This window comes from Pogona vitticeps, chromosome 5, assembly GCF_051106095.1.
Source record: "Pogona vitticeps strain Pit_001003342236 chromosome 5, PviZW2.1, whole genome shotgun sequence".
In the NCBI taxonomy this organism is placed as follows: domain Eukaryota; kingdom Metazoa; phylum Chordata; class Lepidosauria; order Squamata; family Agamidae; genus Pogona; species Pogona vitticeps.
Genome location: NC_135787.1, coordinates 131,964,663 through 131,987,192, shown reverse-complemented (window position 1 = coordinate 131,987,192; position 22,530 = coordinate 131,964,663). Strand labels below are relative to the sequence as shown.

General features: G+C 41.2%; 1 protein-coding gene across 4 annotated transcripts in view; it reads right to left on the bottom strand.

The window, feature by feature from the left end:
* CTTNBP2 (cortactin binding protein 2) overlaps positions 1-22,530 on the bottom strand; it is a 132,011-nt gene that overhangs the window by 33,583 nt on the left and 75,898 nt on the right. For 3 of the 4 annotated variants that reach the window (XR_012087413.2, XM_073000529.2, XM_073000532.2), the window contains 6 exons: positions 21,065-21,268; positions 17,955-18,054; positions 14,017-14,167; positions 7,877-8,131; positions 6,443-6,560; positions 2,490-2,765 (listed from right to left, as the gene is read on the bottom strand). Coding sequence is in view for 3 of the 4 variants with exons in the window: in XM_073000529.2 (XP_072856630.2) it covers positions 2,490-2,765; positions 6,443-6,560; positions 7,877-8,131; positions 14,017-14,167; positions 17,955-18,054; positions 21,065-21,268 (1,104 nt within the window). In the remaining variant the exon portion in view is untranslated. The remainder of the gene's footprint in view (positions 1-2,489; positions 2,766-6,442; positions 6,561-7,876; positions 8,132-14,016; positions 14,168-17,954; positions 18,055-21,064; positions 21,269-22,530) is intronic. The other variant, XM_073000530.2, reaches the window with a different exon arrangement.

Genomic DNA, 22,530 nt, shown 5'->3' with positions numbered 1-22,530 from the left:
TCAAAACAAGGTCTTTGCTTAACAAGAACAAAAAAAACCCTCAATTTGTTGGCTTCCTGGGATCTAATCTCCTTTCAAACTAAGGGTATTATCTTTGAAAAGCTTATTATGTTATCTGCTAAGGATGCCTAAGAAAGCATAGTTGTTCCTCTGTAAAATTTAAATCACAGCGTGGAAGCTTAAATCACAGCTTGGAAGAATGGGTTGTAACTATGTTTCTTGAAATGCTTGTCTGTGAATTCACACATATAGGTCTTGCACCTCTGCACAGCCACCATCAGAACGTTCTAGAGTGGATGAAGATTCTGGTGGAGGCCCCAGCCATCTTCTACAGCACACATATGGAGCTGCTTCCAGGCTGCTACCTCCATTCAGATGTGTTTGCTTGTTTTTTTGTTCAATTTGTATACCATCCAACTGAACTGACAGACAGATATCCTAAGGGGATGATGGGTGGAATGAAGAAATTCACAGATGATACTTTGAAGAAATACAGTAACAGGTAAACAACCTGCCTTCTTTACGGTCTCCATGAATCACATATGAGTGACTAACGTGCTCACTTAAAGGAAGAAGGTGAAAATTCCTGGCAAATACCAGGGTAGCTTCCTTTTTCAACAGGAACCTAGGCCAGAAAGAATTCCGGCTCCTTCAAGTGAGCTACTTTCAGGTGTCTATAGATACGGAACTGTTGGATGGAACTCCTAGAATAGAGAATTCTGGAACCTGAAGTCCAAAAAAATCTGAATGACGCATTCCTCGTGAAGAGACTGGTTGGAGACCACAAGTGTAGTGAACTTTGGGGCAAAACCCAGGTCATGTCAATAATGACCCTGCTCAGCCCTTGTTAACTCAAGGCTGTGTCTTCCTTTTACTGTAACAGTGGGTTATAGAGAATTCTTTGGGAAACAATCTGCAGATGTGGCCAGCTGTGTCACTCAATTAACGTGCAGTTCTGTAATTTTACATGAAAAGGTAAATTTATTAACCTTACTCTGAGGTTTAGTATAAGACATCTGATATTAATTGTTTACTCCCTGAAAGTACCTTACCAGCTTGATTTTGGCCTTTGGAAGACAAAGACAAGGAATCTGAGGCCTTTCTGTTTTTTTTCTTGGACTGAAACTGCCATTATACCTCATCTTTGACCATGTTGGTTAGGACCTATGTGAGTTACAATCACAACTAGAAGACCACAGATCCCCTCTCTCTGATGCAAGATGAAGAGGTTCCATTGTCCCAGCTTGCACACAGTGCCAAGTCAGGATTTAGCACGTCACAGATATATCCCTGGAAGCTAACGTAACACTTTGACCCCCCCCCCTTTTCCCATGTAGCCAGGAAGGATTGTTCAGATTTACTCTCCACACCTTCCCATTTCCAGCTTATCAATATGAATGAACTAGGAACTATGATAAAATGTCAGCTCTAGTCAAAATGTTTTCAGAGACACCTGCATTAGTATGTTTCAGAAACAACAAAATAAAAAACAAATAAAAACCCTCAAAGTACTGTGACACCTTTAAAACTAACAAATTGATTTCAATATGAAACGGTGGATTGCAATCTATTTCTTCAGACCCATCTGGAGCGGAAACAAATCCATTACGTCTTAAAGGTGCCCTGATACTTTCATTTGTGAATCATAGGTTGCACAGGAGAATGGAGGTTTTACATATACAGTGGTGCCTCGCATAGCGAGGTTAATCCGTTCCGGATTAACCTTCGCTATAGCGAAACATCGCTGAACGGGACAGGGAAAGCCATTGGAACGCATTAAACATCGTTTAATGTGTTCCAAAAGGCTCCTTTACTCACCGTTCAGCGAAGTTTCCTATGGCCGGCAGCCATTTTTGCGCCCTCGTTAAGCAAGGGGAGGGCACGAAAACGCTGCGCGTGGCCATTTTGGGGCTTCCGGCGGCCATTTTGTCCGCCGAACAGCTGATCATCAGAGCTTCGTTTTGCGAAGATCAGTAAGCGAAACGCTTACCGATCTTCGCAAAGCGAATTTCGCCCTATCTAAAGCTCGTTGAGCGATTGCATAGCGATCCCAAAAAAGGGATCGCTATGCGATTTCGTCGTTGTACGGTGCGCTCGTTAAGTGAGGCACCACTGTATTGGGCTCACAAAGGCTTGTGCATATCATATGAAATCATGCTTGAGCTTCACTTCTGAATACATCCCTTTTATTCTACCACCATGCTGTGCAATAAATATGGTTGCCTGAGACCAGGAGATACCATAGGTCAGTGGTCCCCAACCTTGGGCCTCCAGATGTTCTTGGACTTCAACTCCCAGAAATCCTGGCCAGCAGAGGTGGTGGTGAAGGATTCTGGGAGCTGTAGTCCAAGAACATCTGGAGGCCAAGGTTGGGGACCACTGCCATAGGTAGTACTGAACACAGTTAGCCAAGTTACATGCCAGCTGTCATATAACTGGAAAAACAGGAAACTTTTGTTTTTCTGCAAAGTAACAGGAATGATAGTTACCCAGTTTGATGGATAATATACTGCTTGCAGCGAGGCCAATGCCAGATTCTGCCGTGTTATTAAGTGTCAAGTCTTCTAGGCTCCTCCATTCATCAGAAGTGATTGCTTGGAAATGGCTTGTCAGTGCCTGACTCACTGCTTTTGAAAAATCATCCCAGGCTGTCTGCTTGCGGATGTTTAACACACATATGGTGTTTTCTGTTTCACGATCCTCTGTGTCACAGCAGGGTGGCTCTACCTGACTCACTGCAATCCATAAAGGTATTTTGAGGGCATCTGTTTAAAGAGAAGTGGAAAGTTTGAATTTAGAAAAGCAGGACATAGTGACACTGAAATAAAAAAAAAGAAATGAACAATCTTCACTGATACAACTTCTAAGCAGTCTTTGGGTATATATTTTATCCCTTTCGCTTTTCTATAACTACATGAAACCCATGAGAGAGGTTAGCAGGGTATGTGGTTTGAAGTGTTATCCATAGGAGGATGATACCTACTTTTACCTACTGTTTTATTTAATCCAAGTGAGACAGTGATATGGAGGTCATGAACCAGTACCTGAGTAGATTAACGAACTGGATGAGGGTCAGTACATTAAAGACCAAACTGGAGGTTTTCTTAGCAGTGGTTGCTCTGCCCCATGTCTGCTTGCCTTCAATGTCCAGCACTGATTCTCTACTTCCCCTGTGGTCTGTTTCTCCCCCGTCTTCTGTGGGTATGTGAAGACTGCTATGAGGTCTATTTAGAATATTCAGAGTCTTCCCAGGCTCAACTTGCACAGCTCTTTCAACTGTTTCACACTGTGTTTGATTTCTAGATCCTCCCATCATCCTGGTTACCCTTCTCTGGATTGGTGCCACTTTGTCTGTGCTCTACTTAAAATGCGGGGCTTAAAGAGAACCGGACATAGTACTCAAGACACAAGAAATAATGATGGTAGTGTTAGCTTTGTTGTCATAGAGACACACATTCATTAAATAATGATTTCTGCAACACCAGCGGAAATGGCTATAAGACTGCCAGCTTCAACTGCCTCTCCAAACACACAATATCCCAAATTCACAATCATTCTATATCCATCACAGATGCCTCACACAAGCCTCAGGAACAGAAGTATCCCTATCTTAAAACAAAAACAAAACAAAAACCTTCAACGAGAGAGACTCCAGGGCCACTGATTAAACAGAATGGTTCCAAACTCAAAGGCTGGCTCCTCATGTTTAATTTAAAATTGCCTGCCAATCTCCACTGATTCTTCTCATCTCAGTGAGTGGAGTGAAACTTTTCCCTTCTGACATCCTTTTATGTATTTCAAAATTACTAGGACAACCTACTCCTGTCCCCTTTTTTCTGTTACAAGTAGTAAGTTAGTCCCACCTTGTATTATTTACCTTCTAGATCAGAGGTGTATAAAGTGTGGTCCTGAATGTGTCTCTTGGACTACATCTCCCCTCAGCCCAAGAAAGCATAATCAATGGTGAGGAATGGTGTAAGTTACAGTCCAGTAACTTCTGAAGGGCTACACTTTTGCCAATTCCTTGTTCTAGCTGTTCATTATCTTTGTGGAATGGAAAACACACAGAGGTTGTTTGTTCCTTCCCCTGTGTTTCGACCTACATGTGATTATGCCTCAGGAATACTCTGACTCAATCACTACTTCTATATACAGCATGGCTCTTGTTAAAATATCAACCTGGCCAAAGTACTATGCATGCAAGCAGTTATGACAGAAATAGGAAGTCTTGCTCTTCTGGGTGGAGAACAATGGCATGGTTATTGTGGTCATCATGAGGTATTTTTTTTCTAGTCTTTCTTTACACAGCTATCATGAAAGAGCAGAAAGCAAAGCAAAGCAAAGCAAAACAAAACAAAAATCTTACAAGGCACAAAGAGGGCTTCACTTGAATGACCATATTACTATTTTGTCCCAACGTAGCTCCTTCAGTAGGATGGCATCCTAAATTCCCATGGTTCGCAAAATGAGGCTACAAAGCATTATACTGATAACATCCTGTTGCAAGTTCCATCTTCTTTCTCCAAGCTAGGAAGAGTCACTTCTTTGGGCTACAGCTCCCCAAATGTCCAATGAGGTTGCATTTGAAAAAAGCAACACGCTTAAGTCTGGCTTTCTACTTTTATTGGGGAAAACTTTTGCAGTAGAATATGCTGAATAAGGATTGCTCCAGGAGATGTTTTGGGTAGAGCTTAAGAGGCCCTTTGGTTGGCCCAGGCCAGCTTCTCAACAGATGTAAAAGAGTACTGCTCCATTAATGCTTCCATTTAAAGCTCCATGTGAGATTGAGCCCAGGGGATACATCCATGTGGTGCTAATTTAGGGCTCCGATAAACTGTTTCAGCATATCCAATCTTCAAGTGTGGCAGGGCAAACCCATCTTGATTTTCTGCCAAACCACACAATGGAGAGGGCTATTGCAAGAATACAGTATGAATCCCTTATGGGAGGCTTCTACTTTCCATGCAAGAAGACCCTCTAAGGGAGAGTGAAGGGCCTGCTCATCTAAGGGGTATAACTCATGCCTTCAAAATAGCACTGCTGTTGTAAACCAGGCAAAAGGGACCAAGCAATAAAATCCCCACTGAGTGCATAAAGTTGGAAAAGCATACCATATATCATCAGACTCCATTGTGATCCCAATGAGAAGGCTCTATACTTCACACCACAGGATTATTTTTAAATTTTTAAAAAAAGATTACAAATGAAATAAATAATAGTCTGTTACTACAAAAACAACAAAAAACCCTTGCAGTACTTTAAAGACAAACACCTTTGTAAACACTTATGCTTAATTAAATATGATAATCTTTTGGGTACCATAAGATTCTCTGTTGCTTTTTTCCCCCTTTCCTTTTTTTTTTTTTTTTTGCTACAGCAGACTAGCAAACCATTCAAGGGCAATCTCACAGCAGTTTTCCCTGCCTGGTGGGCTGTCCTTTGTCAGAGTAGTTGTGCATCTGTTCACATGCCTTATTCCACAACTAGTGGGCAGCCAGGCACACAAAGGACAGCCCAACAGTGGGACAGATGAACCATGCATGCAATTGCTCTTGCATTCTGCATTTCCCTAACAGAATTTTAGGCTACATCTATGCTATATGTACATGGCTAGGAACAATACAGAAGAAACAAAAGCTTTGTGCAAAGCTCACTTTGGCCAAGTTAATTGCTAGATGTGAAAGGTAAAAGGATTTAACTCACATTTTCATGCAACCTTATCTGATTCACACTTTAAGAATCAATGAACAAAAATGTGGCTACTTCAATATACATTACTGACAATTGTACAAATGTTGGCATGCAGTCTAGCAATGAAAAAATGCAGAGGGAAATATACATATTAGTTAAAAGTATACACAAAAATATCTATGTTAGTGAAATTAATGTCAAAATGTGTTGCATTAAGGAAAACTGCTTTCAAAAATGCAAAATTTTAAAAAAAATTAGTAAAAGTGAAATGTGTATATTTAAAGAACGCAAACCTTTGTGCAAAAGTGGGGAAAAAAGTTATGCCCAAGTGATGTAGAAACAGGACAAAATTACTTTAAATTAGGGCAAATGAGAAACTGAATAAAATTGGCTTTGACAGGTTCTGCCATTCTTACTCTGGACCTAAGAAAAAGAGCTGCATGGGAAACAGCCAAGAAGTTGTAGAGAATTTTAGATCCCATTTACAAAGGTCGAGTTCATTTCTGTAAAACTGTTCAGGGAAAGTTCGAGGAATTTTACAGTATCTAATGCACACAGGGAGCTTTTCTGGCAAGGTGCATCCATCAACCCCTCTCCCATATACAGAGGGAGGGGGATGACAGCGGGACTGCAATTTAATAACATACAACTTGCCAATAACATCATTTACCAGTAAAAGGCTTTTCAGCAACTCTTGGGCACTGCATCAAATTTGTGGCTTTCACGTATTCATAACAGGGCGGCTACTCACTCAGATTCTCTAGAAGATGCTTGCAGTCATCAGTAGCAACGTCATGCAATGTTCGATTGCATTTATCTTTTTTCTCGGCCTCCAGTCCCCCATGGCTACACAAGACTTCTAGGCAGCTCTGGGAAGATAATAGCTACATTACTTGATGGTTTGAAGGAATTAAGTTGAGCCAAAATTAACTTGACTGAACCATTTACTGCCTAAGGCAGACGGGGTGGAATTAGCTTTTAGAATGGCAGTTTCAGACCTTAAAACATGCACTTCCAAACATGGGCGGGGGGAATCTATTAAGAGAATTGGTTTTCTGTCAGGGGCAGTTTTGTTTGTAAGACTCTTTATTCTAAACTATGGATCAATTAAAAATGGTAACATTTCAAAATGCAGGTATAGGGAACAGGAAAAGTACCTTAAAAACTGGCCTCCCATCATGCACATGTAGGCAAACACCACTATTTACCATTTAAACATGGCTCAGTCTGGCAGCTTTTCCCAACCTGGCATTTTCCGAATATATTAGACTACAATTCCCACCATCACCAGCCAGCAAGACTGCTGACTATGCTCATTGTAGATGGTGCCAGTTGTAGTTTAACATATCTGGAAAACACCATCTGGGGGGCTACTGTAAAGAGGATATTTGAACAACCTCTCAGCTCTGAAAAACGATCGGACACACTTTCACATCTTAAGGAAGCAGAGAAGCAATCTTGATTTGAACTAGGAGGGACAACCTCTTTTCACTGCTGAGCGCTATCAAGATACCTTTCATACATTTGTTATAGGTTCCATGAATTTCAAAAAGCATTCAAGGCCCAGACTGTGGTGTTATCCTCATTGCACACGTTCCACCAGAAAGTGACTGGCTGCAATTTAACTCCCATGCTACACTGGCAATATATGGATGCTATATATCACATGGTTGCTATTCAAGCCACTACCATCAGGTCTCTAGTGTGTTTGTTGAGGGGTGTGATGCTGACATGGAAAGAACCCACAAGATGTGCAACATTTGTAGGTGATGTGTCATATGGAGCCAATCAAAGGGGACCACTTTTATGACAAAAACACTGCTGTCATAAGGAGTGCACTAATGCTAAAAGGCTACCGTCATGTCCTGTGGCAATGAATATTATATGCTAACAGTGAATTGCTTGAAAAATAGACTTTCATATATTCTCCATAAATCCTCCAGCAAATCATTTTACTGGATGATCTCAGGTTCTATTACTGATGCCCACAGAACAAAGATATATATTTTCATTTATGAACTTCTTTGGCCATCCTGTTCCCTAATAGAAAAAGCCTTAAGCTGTTCATGAATTTGTCAAATACAGACCCGAATGCATCAGCTTCTCTCAGACACACAGCTAGGGAATATGAACTTAATCTTCATCTCACATCACTTTAAACAATCTATAAGACTGCCCGACTGACCTTAAAGCCTTTTGAAGCTGCTATATGAGCAGCGGTCCAGCCATCTTTGTCAGCATGGTTGATGAGATCTGCAGAAACAATGGACTTTGCATTATGGCAAAAGCTGTTTTCCTCACACTCCAGGTCAAAGATATATGAATTAGCATCTGCTTCATTCTTAAAGTTTCCACTTTCTGGTTTTCCATAGTACATAAGATATCTTAGGCATTCAACATTATCAGCATCCACAGCAGCATGGAATGGTGTCCAGCCATCCTATAGAAAGGAAAATATATATTACAAAAATCTCAAACCAACTTGAGACAGATGAAAGGAAATGCACAAAGTTTATGACTTTACTTAAATCCGGAGTCTGCTAACTATCTGAAGTGCTTAATACTGTCTGGCAAAGCAGACCATCTGTTGTTTCTGCAGATAACTATATGCATTGATATATAATGATTCAAGGGGCAGGAAGTACAACAGCCCTTCCATTGAACAGCATTAGGGTAATAAGCAGCCTCTAGATTGGATCACCAAAGCAACCAACATGAATCTGACCCAACTCTGGGAGGCAGTGGAAGATAGGAGGACCTGGCGTGCTCTGGTCCATGGGGTCACGAAGAGTCGGACACGACTAAACGACGACAACGAGATTGGATGAGACTGGATGAATGTCCCAACTAGTGCAGTGTTTAGAGAGTGTTGGACTAAGGCAGTGAAGTGCCAACTTCAAGTCTCCACTCAGCCACAAAGACTCACTATGTCATTCTGTTTCAGCTTGATCTACCTCACAGTATTGTTGTGAGGGGAACACATGGAAGAGGAGTCAAAAATGGTCCCTGGAGCAAACTGGAGGACAGGTGGAATACACACGTTATTAATTCTAGAGAGGAAGGTCCATGAATTAGTGGAGGGTGGGGAGGAGTCAGATAGGAATAGAATTAATTCCCTGTAAATATATGTTTTGCTGTAAGAAACTAATTCATAAAAACAGTGGTGCAGAAGGCTGACATAATCATTACTGGATCCTTGTCAGATGCCCAATCTCTTTATTACTGATTCCAGACAGCTTTCTTTAAGTATGCATGGTTTATCTGGCTTCCTACAGTACTAAGTATTTCCTATATTACCATAACAAAGCAAGCACAGCTGCTCTGGAAAAGCATTGTCATTTTCCTTTGATTAATTTATTTTAAATGGCCAGCATCTTAACTCACATCTTTTGTTTATTATTATTTCTCCATAAATGTTCACTATTTGTTTGAGCTGACTATATAGGGCATTTCCCCCTAATTGAAATGAGACAATACAAGCGTATTCTTCATTTTCTAACTTTTCTTACTTTGAAAAGGAAGGAAGGAAGGAAGGAAAGAAAGAAAGAAAGAAAAAGACATGATACTAATATGTTTTCAGCTGTCTATTATGATTTGGTGAAAATATACTTTTTGGGACTATAGCTTTCAGAGCCCTTGAGCCAGCATGGACAGTAGCCATGGGGATTCTAGAAGTTTAATCCAAGCAAGTAACTTTTCCAGATCTGGCCCAGCACTAATCCTGTTCCCAGTTTTCACCTAGGTCAATCAGCCTTTCTTTTAGGAAGCAAACAGGAATAGAAAGAGAAGCTGGGGGAATTATATTCAGTGGCCAAAATCCTGTTACTTAACATAGTAAATTGCATTAGAGTAGGCCATTGAATTAATGGGGATTTAGTGAATCAACTCCTCTGGAGATTTCATCAATTCAAATGGGCCTACTCCACTCCATTTTACTATGGTAATGCCAAAATCCTGTTACTTAACATAGTAAATTGCACTACAGTAGGCCATTGAATCAATGGGGATTTAGTGAGTCAACTCCTTTGGATATTTCATCAATTCAAATGGACCTACTCCACTCCAATTTACTATGGAAACATAACAGTTATAATAGGCCCATTTGACTCAATGGAGATGGTGGAGATCACCCACCAAATTCACATTGATTCAATGGGTTTATTCTCATACAATTTACTATGCTAAGCACTGGGATTTGGGCCATTACTTTAAAGCCCTCTTTTTCCAAAACACACTTTATGCCTTTGTCTCAAATGCCCTGACAATTGCTTTGCCTTTGGGTGAGAAGTGGTTAACTGATGAAAAGAGGAGTCAGTGTCTCAAATTTTCCCCAGGTTGGTGTCACTTTGTGAATGGTAGTGAACACTAGAGGGTATCCTATAGACCATCTTGACTGCTGACATTATTGTCATCACAGTTCAGACGACCCTTTGCTATGTAAAGTTTAGCATCCTTTTTGCTACTGACAGTGTGGGCTCAATACTATGCAGCGATATCAGGCCATTCCCTGGGGTTCTGAATCACTGATAAAGAAGCACAATATTCCAAATTCATAAGAGGCTTTTGGAAGAACTGAATGTATAAATCATAAATGAACTGGGCAGTCAGGGCTAAAAATTTCAAATCTATGTGAAACAACATGTTTGTTGTGAAAAGACTGAGAACCACTGTTTTATAATATTCATGGACTGAAATCATTATTTCAGCAATATATGAATAAGTTTCTCGAAGGAAAAGAAATCTGAGATACTGAAATGTCAAAGTCAAGTGTAGAAAAGACTATAAATTGCTTGGATTCATCTGCTGTTTGTATTACTCAGTCTTCAACAGTTATGCCATATATTTTGAACATGTAACCACATCTCCAAAGCAACTACAACATGGGTAAAAGTACATGAAGATTCTTCAGGTTAAAAACAAGTACCCATGATGAGGGTTGCGCATATGTTAGAACAGTGACTGGGAACCTGTGCTCCTCCATATGTTGTCCCATCAGCCTTGACCACTGGCTATGTTGACTGGAGCTGATGGGATCCAGATAGCAACAATGTACCCCATGCTTGTGTTTGTTGTTGTTTAGTCGTGTCTGACTCTTCGTGACCCCATGGACCAGAGCACGACAGGCCCTCCTGTCTTCCACTTGCCTCCCAGAGTTGAGTCAAATTCATGTTGGTAGCTTTGATGACATTGTCCATCCATCTTGTCATCTGTCATCCCCTTCTCCTCTTGCCTTCACACTTTCCCAACATCAGGGTCTTTTCCAGGGAGTCTTCCCTTCTCATGAGATGGCCAAAGTATTGGAGCCTCAGCTTCAGGATCTGTCCTTCCAGTGAGCACTCAGGGTTGATTTCCTTCAAAATGGATAGATTTGTTCTCTTTGCAGTCCAGGGGACTCTCAAAAATCTCCTCCAGCACCACAATTCAAAAGCATCAATTCTTTGGTGGTCAGCTTTCTTTATGGTCCAGAAAATTACTATTGGAAAAACCATAGCTTTGACTATGTGTACATTTTCGGCAAGGTTATGTCTCTGCTTTTTAAGATGCTGTCTAGATTTGTCATCGCTTTCCTCCTAAGAAGCAGGTGTCTTTTATTTTCGTGGCTGCTGTCACCATCTGCAGTGATCATGGAGCCCAAGAAAGTAAAATCTGTCACTGCCTCCATATCTTCCACTTCTATTTGCCAGGAGGTGATGGGACCAGTGGCTGTGATCTTAGTTTTTTTGATGTTGAGCTTCAGACCATTTTTTGCGCTCTCCTCTTTCACCCTCATTAAGAGGTTCTTTAATTCCTCCTCACTTTCTGCCATCAGAGTGGTATCAACTGCATATCGGAGGTTGTTGATATTTCTTCCGGCAGTCTTTATTCCAGCTTAGGATTCCTCCAGTCCGGCCTTTTGCATGATGTATTTTGTATATAAGTTAAATAAGCCGGGGGATAATACACAGCCTTGTCGTAATCTTTCCCAATTTTGAACCAATCAGTTGTTCCATATCCAGTTCTGACTGCTGCTTCCTGTTCCATGTATAGATTTCTCAGGAAATAGATAAGGTGGTCAGGCACGCCCATTTCTTTAAGGACCTGCCATAGTTTGCTGTGGTCCACATAATCAAAGGCTTTTGCATAGTCAATGAAGCAGAAGTAGATATTTTTCTGGAACTCTCTGGCTTTCTCCATAATCCAGTGCATGTTAGCAATTTGGTCTCTAGTTTCTCTGCTCCTTCGAAATCCAGCTTGTACTTCTGTAAGTTCTCAGTCCACATACTGCTGAAGCCTATCGTGTAGGATTTTAAGCATAACCTTGCTAGTGTGTGAAATGAGTGCAATTGTACAGTAGTTGGAACATTCTTTGGTACAGTGGGGTCTTGACTTGAGAACTGAATCCGTATTGGAAGGCGGTTCTCAAGTCAAAAAGTTCTCAAGTCAAATCTGCATTTCCCATAGGAATGCATTGAAAACCATTTGATCCGTATCTGCTCTTTTCCGTCCATAGAAACTAATGGGAAGCTGCTATTCTGCCTTCGACCACTAGAGGGAAATATTTTGTTTCTTTTTTTCTTAGGTCAAGAAAGGTTCAGGGAAGGCAGGGAAAATACAGTCCAGGCAGTACAGTACACCAGGCAGTCTGAAGACGGTCTCCCAATCCACTCTCTAAACGCTGGGAGGAGTGAGGAAGCAGACAGGCACCCTTTTCACTGGCCAACAGTTAACTGAAAGTTCAAATTTTGCACTTTCCCTGCCTCCCACGTGGTTTTTTTTCAGTTCTTAACTCAAATCTAAGTACTTAAGTCAAGTCAATATTTTCCTATGAGAGCGGTTCTTAAGTCAAAATGTTCTTAACTCAAGCCGTTCTTAAGTCAAGACCCCACTGTACTGCCCTTCTTTGGGTTTGAGACGCAGACTGATCTTTTCCAATCCTCTGTCCACTGCTGAGTTTTCCAAACTTGCTGGCATATTGAGTGTAGCACCTTAACCGCATCATATTTTAAGATTTTAAATAGTTCAACTGGAATGCCATCACCTCCACTGGCCTTGTTGTTAGCCATGCTTTCTCAGGCCCACTTGACTTTGGTCTCCAGGACGTCTTGCTCTAGGTCCGCAACCACACTCTCTGTGTTGTCTGGAACATCCAGATCTTTCTGGTATAATTCCTCTGTGTATTCTTGACACCTCTTCTTGCTTCTGTTAGGTCCCTCCCATTTTTGTCCTTTATCATGTCCATTTTTGTACAAAATGTTCCTTTAATATCTCCAATTCTCCTGAACAGATCTCTGGTTTTTCCTTTTCTATTATTTTCCTCCATTTCTTTGCATTGTTCCCTTAAGATGGCCCTCTTATTTTCTTTGGAAGTCTGCATAGGTCCCTCCCATTTTTGTCATTCAGCATTCCATTTTCTGTAACTCTCCTTATCTCCCATGCATTTTGTTTCTCTTCTCTTCTCTGCTATTTGTAAGGCCTCATTGGACAGCTACTTTGCTTTCTTGCATTTCCTTTTCTTTGAGATGGTTTTTGTTGCTGCCTCCTGTACAATGTTACGAGCCTCCATCCATAGTTCTTCAGGCACTTTAAGAGTTCCTTAAATCTCTTCTTCACTTCCACTGTGTATTCATAAGGGATTTGGTTTAGATTATACCTGAGTAGCCCAGTGGTTTTTCCTACTCTCTTCAGTTTAAGCTTGAATTTTGCTATGAGAAGCTGATCATCAGAGCCACAATCAGCTCCAGGTCTTGTTTTTGCTGACTGTATTGAGTGTTAGACTGTATGCTTGTGTTAGAAGGATATAAAACCAAGGTATATGAGGAAATAAAACCACAGTAAATAGAATCAAAAAAATGGCATTTTGACACACATTGGCTCTGATGATGGGTCCTGTAGGAAAGACACAAGGAACTTTCTATAAGAATCACACAAACAAGATGTCCAAGGTTTTTCATCAAATACGAGAAAAATCACTACCAATCCTGACACTATGAAAAGAAAACCGCTTATAGGAACAGGCTGTGAGTAATGCTACTTCAAATGTTAAGCCTGTAAAGCAGGACAGCAGGAATGATAATTATTTCAGAAATCCAAAAAGGAAAATAAATAATTGAACATTGTTGAAGGCATTTATAGCCACAAAAAAGATGAAATCTTCCATTAATGTCAAAGGATTTCATACAGCACAGCAGTTAAAGTTATTAATAAATGTCTCAATGGAAGCCATTTTGAAGCACAGCAGTCCAGCAGTTAAGGTTATTAATATATGCCTGAACAGGAGCCATTTCATGGCAGCTCACTTCTGTTTTCCTGAAATGTTGACTTTGAGAAATAGTATTTCAAACTTACACAGGTTTTTGCGCTTCTGTCTGCTCCAGCTTCCAGCAAGAGTTTGACACATTCATTATTTCCATTTGCACAGGCCAAGTAGAGAGGTGTCTCTCCCCTTTCAGCAGCATGATTAACGTCAGCATGATACATGATTAATAATTCTGCACATCTGTGGGGGAGGGGAGACAATGGGCAACAACATGTTAGAAGAACACTTCATCTAGAAAAGACCTGACCTTTAAAATATATTCTTGTCACAATCCTTTCCTTAAATATATTCACTGAAACTACAACAAGAAAGGTATCAGATTTAAAAACCTTGTACTTAGTGACCCACATTGAAATTGGAAGAAGTGTAAAAACATTGAAAGGGGGCAGATTTTCTTATCCAGGCACTGCCCCCCCCCAAGAGAAGAGCTAGCCTCTGTAGCCTTTGGCGAGCTGCACATCCCCAGGGAGCCCCTAGAAGGAGACAATAGTTAATCCCTTCTGAGCACTCCCTGGAAAAGTCGCCATCAGTCAGAATTGGCTTGCTGGCCCAAAACAAGTTTATTAAACAGGACTTGATGGAGAGATGACAGATAGTCAACATTTCCACTGAGAAATACATTTTGTTTGCTTGCTAGCATGGCAGTTACAAAGATAAGAACATACTCTGTCAGCTGCAGATCTTGTGGTTTTAAACCTATCAATTACTAAGAGCAAAACCACAAATATAAAATTGAGATCTGGATTGATGAGGCATGCAACCAGGCCTAGTTAAAGAGAGACGCTTGTAATTCAGTGGGGATGTTCTTGTGTTTAAGACTTTGCGCAACATTAATGTAACCCATACATGGCAACAAACAACATGTCAGCTTCCAACATAAATACGCTATAGAAGGAATATGCAGAATGTAAGCACTTGCATTCTGGCTTTAAATATTGTGGCTACAGTTAGATTCCAAGCATAAGCAGAATCCACTCATGATTCTTCCCAAAGAACATTTCATTTGCATCATCTTCCCTATTGTTTGGTGCATGCCTCCAGCATGAACATAACTAAGGCATTGGCATAAAATTCACAAGACCTTGGGATGGCTTTAAACTGAATTGGAAGGGGAAGGGAGACACAAGCTCAGAGATAAAGACAGATGAAAGTTTATACACAACAAAAGGAACAAACCAACCAGTGTGGTTTACACATACAACCAAAACATCCCAAAGTAAACACCACTGAGTTCAAATGCAGCTTACCCCCATGTATCTGTGGACATGTTCCATAAACCTAAATGTAAGCGGCTGGTTGGTTAGCTTCTCATGCATTTATTTATTTTATAGTGGCCTTTTAAATCAGAATGCTGGCTGTTTTGAATATAAAGTAAAGGAAACAAAATTTTTTTCTCCCTATTAATCCATCCAGACATCCATGCCTGGTGGCATGTAACTCCAGATCAATATCTGTATGGCAACAGCTGGGGAGGGGCTATCAACACAACCCCCTATTTTTCAAAATTTAGACTATAGTACACCATGAAAGGTTCTAGAAAACAAGCTCTGATGAATGAAAATAACTGGAATAAGAAATAAGACAAAACTCACATTCCACCCCCCATCTCCTTAAGAATACTAAGGCTACAAATTTCAGCATGCCTGAGGAAATGGGTTTGTCCACAAAAGCTCACATTAAAATATAGCATAATTTTTTGTTGTGGCACTGTTTTTGTCGTCTTTATTTTTCTTCTTTTTCGGTCTGTTAAACATAAGCATATTTTTCTTGGAAACAAGTTGAACCAAATGTAATGGGTTAGGGTCAAGTTTCAAGTTTGTGCTGATCACATTTTTGCTGATAATTTGGCACTTAAAGACCATCGTACTAGAATCATGCAATTTGACATTTCACCCTTCTTATAAATGGGAATCACTATGGCTTGAGTCCAAGACCTAGGCATAATACCAGATCGATTAACGGTAGTAAATAAAGTAGCAAGCACAGGCGCCCACCAGTCGGGGTAGGCCTTAAGCAGTTCCGGAGGAAGGGCATCGGGGCCCGGAGCCTTACCAGATCTAAGGTGTCCTATAAGTTTTGTTATTTCACTGGTTGTGACTGGGGCCCATTCCGAAATATCGCTAGGTGGGAGCGAGTCGGTTGGCAGTGTGGGCTTGCAGCTGTCGTAAAGAATGGCCAAGAAATGCTGTTCCCAAGTCCCAGCTGGTATATAGGGGAGGTCCTGTGAGTTCTTATTAAAAATAAAAGAACCTGAAACCACCTCCCAGAATTTTTTGTTGCTACCTGAGTTGATAGCCTGAGCTAAATGAGACCAGCGGTCCATTATAGAGCGATGGTGTAGCTTCTTAATGGCTATTCTGAGGTGGTTTTCCAACTCGAAATATTGAGAAGGGAGCTTGGAGGCCCTTGAGGATCTGTAGTTATTGTAGATCCTTCTTAGTCCAGTCGTGTCCGACTCTAGGGGGCAGTGCTCATCCCCGTTTCCAAGCCATAGAACCAGCGTTTGTCTGAAGACAGTTTCTGTTGTCACGTGGCCAGCGCGACTTAGGTACGGAACGCTGTTACCTTCCCATCGAGGTGGTACCTATTTATCTACTCGCATTTGCATGCTTTCAAACTGCTAGGTTGGCGAGGAACTGGGACAAAGCGATGGGAGCTCATTCCGTCGCGTGGATTCGATCTTACGATTGCAAGTCTTCTGACCTTGCAGCACAGAGGCTTCTGCGGTTTAGCCCGCAGTGTCACCATGTCCCTTCTATCTCTCTCTCTCTAAGTACAGCTATAAAATAATGTCTATTCACTTCACCTTTTTTTTCTTGCTGGGCATGGAAGCTCTCAAACAGGCATCTGTCCAGGCATCAAGGGCATAAAACATTGCACTTTTCTTGTTTTTGAGCTTAATTAAATACCTTCTTTGCTTAATTTTCATACCAGAGCTAGGAGTGCTGAATATTAAATCCCTTTTGCAGATAATGTTAACATTGCCATTTTATACAATAAAAGAATGATGATATAGGCAAGGAAAAATACAGTACCCTGGTATTCTCACCAGGAAGCAGCTGGCACCTCAAAATTGTTAAGCATTTCTTCCGTCAGCCACTAGCTACAGTACACCCTACAGAAGTTGCCTACGCTTCATGTAATTTCCCCAGGCACTAAGTTAAGTGAAACATCCTAGTTCTTGTGACCTATTACAGTCCAACAGAGGCGGCTTTTTGCAGGCAGGCCACTTTTGAAAGATCAAAGGCAAAATATCTATGAATGCAATTTTCTCCATCAGCAGCCAGTTGCTGTATATATTTTCCATTCAGTATTAATTTGTGCACTCAATGAAACACGTGATAGGGCTTTTAGTAAAACCTGGACCATAAATCAGTTCCAAGCCCCATTTTTGAGATAAGGTTGATGACAGCAACATACCAAGACCTTCTTTTAGTTTTGAACAACTGAAGCACAGATCCTGAGCACACCTAGAGGCATGTAAAATCTAGAACATGCTTGCATACAGCATACAAAAACTGTAATTTTTTTTTAAAAAAGGTATTTCCAGGAGCATAGCACTTTTAGTCTTCTGCAGGAAGAATAGAGAAGAATCTGGTAGCATCTTAAAGACTAACAAATCTTATTTGACACAATCTTTCATAAACATCTGAGAAGGTGCAATGAGTGAAGTGGGTTATAGTCCAGAAAAGCTTATCGGAGACATAGCCTTTAAGATGCTGTCAGGCTCTTTGTCATTGTTTTTAAGCATGACATCCCAGTAATATCATAACAAGTATATGAACAAAAAACTCAGGTCAAACCACAACTCCCACAATAATGACTAGCACAACACAAAAACACACGCAGGAACACCCATTTAGTAGGGTAAGCTTGCTATCACCCTTATTATAGTTCCAGGGGTTGTATTTAAATATGAGGAATTTTGCAACAGGAAAAGGGGAGACATTACTGGTACATTACTTACTTGCAATGTCCCTGAGCAACTGCTGAACACAAGGGTGTAAAACCATTTTTATCAACAGGATCGACTTGTGCTTCTGAAGTCAGCAGCAATCTTACACAATCTGTGAGTTGGGAACACAAGAGTATTCTAATACATATAGAAGACAAGAGAAGATCTGAAATATGGAAGCCATTCCTTAGAAACCACACAACTACCATAAGTAGAATGTCATGAATCAATGCCAGATACTTTGGAAATTTTAGGAAACTTCTCTCTCTCTCTCTCTCTCTCTGTCTAAAGTTTAACATAATTACCAGTTTAGCAGAAATGTAACACAAATGAAGTATTCAACAACTAATTTTCTAGTGTGATTGTACAGATATCCGGAGAAAAAGTTCAGTGGAATTGATTCCAAGGAGAGTGTACAGAACTGTATATGTACTAGTGCTTTGAAGAATGTTCGACTCCTGGATAGTTTTCTAACCAATGAACTTGCTGTCACTAGATGTGTGGCTGCCCACTAATTCAGGTGGCTGCAAAAGGAGATTTGGCAATTTCATTAAGTAACAGTCTTTTGGCAAAAGGCACTAGTCCAAATGAGAGATGGGCAAAAATCAGTTTGGTGGTTTGGTCCGGTTTGGTGCCACTCCCACACAGGTGTTCTGCAGGCACCACCTGCTTCCTTCCCCTTTCTCCTCCAGGCAATCACCCACTCACCACTGGCAGCGCACCTCCTTCATCTAGGTGATCGCTCACTTGCTGGCAGCAGTGTGCTTCCCTCTTCTGCCTCCTCATCTGAGTGGGTGGCTGCCAGAGGAGTCACAGAAGGGAAGCACACTGCTACTGATGAGTGGACAATCGCCTGGAGGAGGCCGGGAGGGAAGCACCTGGCATACATGGAATACCTATGTGTGCACCACACCAAAACGGGCTGAGTTCATGTCCATCTCTAGTCGAAACTACTTTGAACTGCTTGGGAGCGATTTTGCTCTGGCCCAGCAAATTTGTCACATTCTCATTACTTTACCTTTCAGTTACTGCCTTCCTTACAGAACTACCCAATTGCTTTTTGAGATTCCCTTCACCCTCTTCAATCATTAGAAAATGTGTATACTTACCAGGCAGAGGGCAGCACTCTAGCCTTGCCCCTCCACCCACGTTTCCTGATTTTGTCGCACTTCTTCACATGGAGAGTTAAAAATTTAAAGAGGAAAGTTTCCACTATCCATGGAAGCAATCAAGAGTCAGAGCCCTTGAAAATTGGTCTCTGAAGTGTCTCCATGGAGAGCAGAAGCTCTTTCCTGAGCCAGAAGGGTGTAGGGCTACAGTACGGTCCTCTAGTTCAGTGGTCCCCAACCTCGGGCCTCCAGATATTCTTGGACTACAACTCCCAGAAGCCTTCACCACCACCTCTTTTGGCCAGGATTTCTGGGAGTTGAAGTCCAAGAACATCTGGAGGCCCAAGGCTGGGGACCACTGCTCTAGTTGTAACAAAAATACATAGTTTACTAATAACTGATCAAGGATTCTTTTCAGAGTTGTCTAATGGTCTGCTCTGATCTGGGTGAAAGGCTGTGGCCACTTCCGATCCTATTACTGTGATGGGACAAAAATATTTATGGGAATAATATACGTCTATTACCCCCCTCCGCCCCAGTATTTCTCCAGAAACTGCTTTTATGTAGGGGTGCTGATAAGTATTTCCCAGAAAAAAATTGAGCTAGGAAGCTGTAACTGCCACAGTATTCTACATATTCCCCCAGGAAGTCAATGCACTTGCAACATCTGTCCTGTAGCTTCTTAAGTCCCTGCAAATAAAATTCTTTCGACTGCTGGTGTAACCACTCATTTGCAGCATTAGTTGCTTGTGGTGCTGTAGGATGAGTAGGTCTGGTTCTGCACTGGTCCATACAATATGAAAGGTCATACCCAGCAGAGCACAGAGCAGCAATTGTGTCACAAAAATCCCAGTGACTTTTCTGGGATTATACACTGGCTAGAGAGCTGAGTCTGGATTTCATGGTAACCACTACTTCTTAAACAGCATACGTTGATTATTAATATGTTCCTTCCCTCCCCTGGTACGAAATGTTAGATATATTTAGCAGGTGGATTGCTAAAGCTGTTTTGTTTTGCTCCTGCTATTGGTTTTTCTACAGGAGAATGTTTTAAAGTTTGTAAATATTTGTAGTTTTCAACTATTAAATGGATTTAGGAGCTCTTTAGGGCTGCAAAGCAGCTCAGAAATAATTTTACAAATGAAATGAGCACACCCAACTTGCTGTCATGACAATTCAATGCTAATTCACCATGTGTTCAATTCAACTTGCTCTGGTTCCTTCCTATGCAGAAGCAACAACACCTAGTCTGTTTTGGATATTAAACTACCAGAGATGGGGATATTCGTATTCATAAACAAGTACGAACATCACCATCCTAGGTGAGCCTAATACAGGTCTGGACCTTGAAACCGGCCTGTCCACTCACGTTTTGCCGTGCCACCAGCTTCTCGTTCTTCCTGCCAATTGCAGCAGTCGCTCTGCTGTCTCCCTGCTCTTCTGGCCACTCAGCAGCCATGTGGGGAGACTTGTCCTCCTGCCCTCCCTTCCTGGAGTGGCCATCCGGCTTACACTGGGTTATGGCCAACATTCTGCTGGTGGTCACAGAACCACTTACCTATTTGCTCTTTCACTCTATCTTCTGCACTGTCTGAAAAATCTGCTTGAGAATTTCAACAACCACTACAGTACCTCTTGGTTCCACTGATCCCACTGTTCTACCACCAAAACAGCCCTGTTTCACAGTGAGCAGTGGTTTGAAATATTTCAGTCCTCCTTTAATATTAACCTCTAACGTTTGACCACACACAGATCCAAGGGATACAGCAAGTATTACATGAATAGCTGTGTAGTCATATACCCACTTACCTGAAGTAAGCCTCCCTGGACTTGCATCTGAGCAGACACATGTATGCTTGTAGTGTTAAATGTGCTGGCCTAAATGTTACTGTTAGCCCCTACTAAAGTAGACCCATTGAATCAGTTTCTGAATTGTGCATCAAGACTTAAGTAACTAATTGGATTTGATGGTTAGTCCAGTTCAAAGAGTGACAGCCCTGACCAAGCTCCTACCTGTGTGTCCATTCATAGCAGCAGAATACAAGGCAGAATAGCCATCTTCACAGCAGTCGTTAATGTCCAGACCTTCTTCATTAAGCAGCATTGACAATAAAGTGACATTTCCCTGGGCAGCAGCTTGGTGAAGAAGGGTGGGCCTGCCACCCAGGGGGACAGGACCACCGCTCATTAATAAAGGGGTTAGGGAGGGAGACCAGCCTGTGAGTTAAAAGCAACATGGATTAGAGAGAACACACACCAAGAAGTTAAAGCTGCACATTTCACAAGCTGTTAAATAGTGCTCAGAGGAAAAACAGACTCCCTGTCATTTCAACATTGGTAAAAATGTACTAGAATTCTGATTATCAGCTTTTTTAAAAATCCTGCAGCCAAAGATAAATAAAGATCTACATACAACCATGGAAAGTTAGATTCACTGTTAACTAAAACTCATGAGATGTTTATTATTGTAGCCAACCATAACAAAGCACTCAAGCATACTAAGTTGCTATTATGCAGATGTTTAAAAAAAAATAATATATCTATAAATCAAAATTTTACCTCCAAGCGGTCATGATTTTACAATTAGCGAAAACAAACAAAAAAAGTTGTGACAAATTTCACATATAGAAAGTTATTCCCCTTTCCAAACAAGACAAGACAAGACAAAACGAAGCAAGAAGCCAGTCCTTAATATGGCGAATGTCTTATTGACACAAATCTGCTTTTTATTTACTTCTCTTATTTATAAGCCACCTTTTTCCCGATAAAGGGACTCAAAGTGGCTATTGTATTCATAATACCTCGAAAAAGTGGATACATGTTTTTTTGTTGAAAGTGTATTTAAAAGCAAGAACAAAATCAGAGGCCCTAAAAATGATGCCTACATGTTCTCTATCTGGCTTGAACAATAAGCAGTCATTTGAACTTGGCAGAGCTGCAGTATCTGTTGTGATTTTTACAGGAATGGCTACAGAAGAGCAATTAGCGAATTACGTCAAAATTACTGGCAAAAAGCTCCCATGGTAAGAAAGGCAATTGATAGAGCAGAACTTTAGAAAAATCATATGGCGTTCTCTTGGTTAGGTATTTCCAGTATCAGATGTTAGGAGCTTTAGATGAGACTTTATTAAAGGCACGAAATGTGTTGTACAGGGTGCGGAAGACATTGTGAACTCTTCCTGAATCAAACAGCTGCAAAAGGAAATAGAAAAGATTGGAGAGGTTCATAACTGTAGTTTTCCCATTGGGGGGGGGGAACTGAGATCTGTTACATACAGCACTGATGTTACCTGTCTGTCATGGGTTTGGAGGGAAAGTTCCATCCTATGGGGAGTGGAAGGCGGGACATCAGGAGGAGGGGCTGTACTATATAAATATGTGATGCCTGTGTGGTGAGGGACACACACTGATGAGATGCTGAGAGACACTGGGTTGTGACGAAGCAGCAGCTGGGAAGAAGAAGCTGTTGTGGGAGTCTG